The sequence below is a fragment of the Pollicipes pollicipes genome, unplaced genomic scaffold, assembly GCF_011947565.3.
Source record: "Pollicipes pollicipes isolate AB1234 unplaced genomic scaffold, Ppol_2.1 Scaffold_7262;HRSCAF=8765_pilon_pilon_pilon, whole genome shotgun sequence".
Classification (NCBI taxonomy): Eukaryota; Metazoa; Arthropoda; class Thecostraca; order Pollicipedomorpha; family Pollicipedidae; genus Pollicipes; species Pollicipes pollicipes.
Window position 1 is genome coordinate 7,108,804 of NW_023597055.1, and position 4,729 is coordinate 7,113,532.

The following is a 4,729-nucleotide window of genomic DNA, read 5'->3' on the forward strand; positions in this document are numbered from 1 at the left end:
TCCATTCATATCTTCACTTACCAAATAACAGGAGTAAGGGGCGGTTCCATAAGGAGATAAAGGCAGATTAAATATTATGTCATTATTCTTAGCTTTGTATTTATATCATATTTCTATAGACGTTATTTTTATACACATTTCGATTTTGAACGTATATTTTTCAGTAAACCCAGCATTCCATGTTATTGTTGTCAGCGCACCAAAACTGCTTGGTCAAATTGCGCGCAGGCAGCTCATGCCTTCACCAAAATCGTTTCCATGGCAGGATATTTGACGCAGATATAGCGCTTCTTCAATCTTCTGCAAACCAATGCTATCTATTCTGGCAGAGCGGCAGAAACAGATGCTTTGCTATCTCCGGTCTTGCGCACGAACCCCCGACAAACGCATGAGGCATGCAACGCTGCCAGGGTGAAATGTGAGCTCTCGTCAAATACATATGCGTCAGTGGCATGAACGTTGAGGAAGGTTCGTTCGATTACTAGTTTGAATTGAATGCATGCCAACATATTTTAAGCTAAGTAACAATAACAACGCTAGCATTCAATTTCGTACGTTGCATACAATCTGTGAAACACGAGCATGCCGCTTGAAGGCATTAGTGCACCTCAAAGTGTGAGTTCAAGGTGATGATGATGGTGACTTAGATTTTAGATCGCGCCGACAACCCTGATCATATGGTGGCTGCAAGTACAACTAAAGGGGGGTAGTGACTGGTTATCTACTGACTCACGTATATTGGCCGCATTTAAGGATCATGGACGCATGCATGCCATTAGTTTTATGATTTGCTCCTCATCTGGGAATTCCCTGAAGACAGGTTAAGATTTTCATAGCATGTAAGACGATTAAGATGATCTATCTGGAAAGGTACTGCGCATTGATGTCATTTAAAGCTATAGCATGGATGAATAAAACTATATACGTGATTAGATATCATCCATCAAAGGGGTGTCTAAAGAAGATCACGTTCTCCAAAAAATAATCACTGGGACACAAGCAAGAATGGAAATAACCTGATAGAACAGCCGTCTTGGGAACATAACGAGCTTGCCGGGAAATAAAAAAAAAACGGGGCTGTTAGTGAAAGAAGCATGTTCTGAATGCCGTTCAACGTGTTCCATTCAACTTTCCTATTGAACACAAATAATTCTGCCTTTCGTGACATTGATTTTCTCATATGCTGAGACTCCAATCTGCGCAAAAGCCCGCCTTCAACCAGCAAGTAACCGGCTATGGGTGTGGGGAGTGAACAACGCTTCAGGTAGCGACTTTTCCTGGCCATCTCCGTCAAACAGCAGCGGTGAAGCAGCCTGAGAAGCTCAGCAATGGCAACATGTACAGAAAGACACGTCTTGGATGGGTAATCTCATATCGGAGCCGTGTCCGCTCCTGAGGTGTAAACTGAGCTTTCCGCTCTCTCAGGAAATTCGCTTTTGAAATGGGAAAATGCACAGTCCGGCAAATATAATACTCGTGTGCTCTTTGATGAAATGGGTTCATGAAGCTCAATCTTTGTTTCACCTGATAATTGTGCATCATAATGATCTGCATGCACATTTTGGTACAGTAACAACTTACCTGAACCCCTGCATGAAAACTTACTTAGAAAAACGGCCATGTTATGGTGGATTTGCCAGAGCCGTTTGGTTCGTGAAAAATCTGAAATCCACTAAACCGGACGCTAATTTTCTGGTAGTTAACCCTGGCGATTTCTTTCAAGGCACCACGTTCTACTCTGTATTCAAGTGGCGTTTTGTGGCTGACATGTTGCAATACATGCCATATGACGCGCTGGCTCTGGGCAACTCTGAATTTGTTGATGGTCTCGACGGACTGATCCCATTTTTACGCGCCATCGGGCCGTTGTTTGTTTGCACAAACATTCGTTTCGACAAGATCGCAAACGCATCGCTGCGGCAAGAGATGAGACATTATTGCCCGACCTACAAGATAATCCAATACAAAGCGAAGCAGGTGTGCATCCTCGGCTACACCACGCCAGTAACGGCCTATATATCACAGGTCAGCTACGTGACGTTCGAGGATGAAGTAACAGCGCTGACCAGAGAAATACGAAAACGACGGACTGATGGGCTGAAAATCTTCGTGGCACTGGGGCATTCGGGCTACGAGCGCGACCTGGAGATAGCGCATATGGTACCCAGCCTAGACATCATCATTGGAGCGCACTCTCACACACTTCTATGGCCAAACAAGAGAGACCCATTCAAACCAGGCACACCGCGTGACAGAACTGACAAAATCCGCGCCAAAGGTATTTATCCAACTGTGGTAGTGCAGGCCAGCGGGCGCAAGGTGCTCGTGACGCAGATGCTCAAACATGGCAAATATCTGGGAGTGTTGGACATCATATTCAATGACGATGACGAGGTGGACGATGTTTTTCCAGAGGTGTACCTTTTCATTGAGCCTCAGCTTCAAGCGGATCCAACTAAAGACATTGATTACAACGCTAAGCCGGCTGACAAAGAAGACAACGCCACCGCTGCGGCCTTTCATAACTACACTGAAATGCTCGTGCCCAAGTTGAATGAGATAATTGGATCCACTCTGGTTGACTTGATCGGCAATTTTGACATGTGTTACAGCGGCGAGTGCAACATTGGCAGCATGATCGCCGACGCTATGGTGTGGTCTCTACAGAAACACCACGCCTATGGTACTCCGAGGACAGTGGTCGCCATGTTCAACAGTGGCTCCATCAAGTATAACATCCGGAAAGGGAACATCACCCTGGCCTCCATTCTGACGGTGATCCCGTACCAGAACACGATCGATGTCGTTGAAATATACGGTTCGGCCTTGCGCAAAGCTTTAGAGAACAGTGTCGCGAAGGAGTTAGGGAAATCAGGTCGCTTCCTGCAGATCTCTGGCATCCGCGTCGTGTACGACATGGCCAAGCCTCTCGGCCAGCGCGTTGTGAGCCTGTTCGTGGCGGCGGAGTCGAGCGGAGGGACGCCACGGTTTGAGCCCGTGGTGCCCCACAAGCCTTACCGGGTAGCCATGACCACCTTCATAGCGGCAGGAAACGACGGCTACACGATGCTGGCCAAAGACGAGATATCGGTGACGCGCAGGCACGAGCTTGATCTGGACATTGTCATTGGTTACGTCCAGCAGATGTCGCCGCTGTATGCGCGGAAAGACGGCAGGATTCAGTTTGTTGATCACGCGCCAAGGAAGGACACCAGCATGTCCAACAGACTGCACCAGCGCCAGTGGAACGTGCTGGGTGGTATGTACCTGTCGGTAATGGTCTTCCGGCTATGCTGACGCAGCTCTCCGAAAGCGAAGTATCGCTGGAAATATTGGAACATTGTGCTTTTCTGCGCGTTGACTGGTGCTATCAAATGCATTGTCGTAGGCACATCAGGAACACGTCAGGAACACGTCAGGAACACGTCACATCAGGAACACGTCACACCAGGAACACGTTCGAAGTCAGCAGCCCGAGAAGATGCGGGATATGTCAGAAAACATGTTCTGCCTTCATCTGACTGATGGCGTATGCCCTGCATGCATGCATGCCTATGCACCACCCGCAATTTCCAGAACATTATTTGGTCCCGAAAGTTTCTAAACCAAGACCAAGCTGTGCGATGGCGTGCGGGCAAAGAGCATTACAGCCCATTCTTGCTGGTGTTCGAATAGTGCAGTGTTCTTTGGTCACGCTTTGACTGAATTAGGGATCTAACCAAGTGTTTGCCATTCTCGTTGAAAGGTATTGCTTGATTAATACATGGAATGCGGTCGAGAATACTATTTGCACCCATATGTCATTAATGGTGATGTAGATGGCACTGGGCAGGCCTAGATCGAAACACACATGCGCTTCTATCCACTACATTTCATTGCTGCGTAACTCAAGCAATGTTTCGTATTTTATAACGGAGAGATGGCCATGCACGCACAAACACACACACACACACACACACACACACACACACACACACACACACACACACACACACACACACACACACACACACACACACACACACACACACACACACACACACACACACACACACACACACACAAACACACACACACACACACACACACACAAACACACACACACACACACACACAAACACACACACACACACAAACACATACACACATATGTATATATATATATATATATATATATATATATATATATATATATATATATATATATGTCATTTCCCCGTTTTTGGTTGACGACTTAGCCAAAAACTATTTTTTTGGCTGCGAAGAAGCGGTAGATAATGTGACGTCACTCTAGCTCCAACTAACGGAATAGCTCACCTCTCGAACCAATTAGCGCAGCATGCGAACGCGATGCGTTGCTTTATCGCGCCATCACGCGCGTCGCGGCTGGTGCCATTTCAAACGCGATATTCCCATCACCTTGAATAAATCTTTTGAATCAAAATTACGAGGTAAGAACTTCAGTAAGGTCCAGAACGTAGCCGGAATGTACAGTGGAATCTCTGTTGACGTGAACGATGATATTAGCGAGTCGCACATTTAAACGTTACTTGGGCGTTGTCCCACGAACAAGTATTGGCTTTCACGTAACGAAGACTGGCCGACCTTGACGGCCAAACACTCAGTTGACTGCCGGGGACAGACACGGCCCACCTGAGTCGCAACTTTAACTTAACGCTGGTGTCCACTGAACAATTCAACACAGCATTGCTGTTTGAAAGGGAATCCC

General features: G+C 46.8%; 1 protein-coding gene across 1 annotated transcript; it reads left to right on the forward strand.

Moving 5' to 3' along the window:
- The first annotated feature begins 786 nt into the window (after window positions 1-786).
- Window positions 787-3,706, forward strand: LOC119114168 (snake venom 5'-nucleotidase). The gene has a single exon (XM_037238375.1). The coding sequence runs from the start codon at window positions 1,450-1,452 to the stop codon at window positions 3,295-3,297; it is 1,848 nt and encodes a 615-aa protein (XP_037094270.1). The 5' UTR covers window positions 787-1,449; the 3' UTR covers window positions 3,298-3,706.
- Window positions 3,707-4,729: the final 1,023 nt, after the last annotated feature.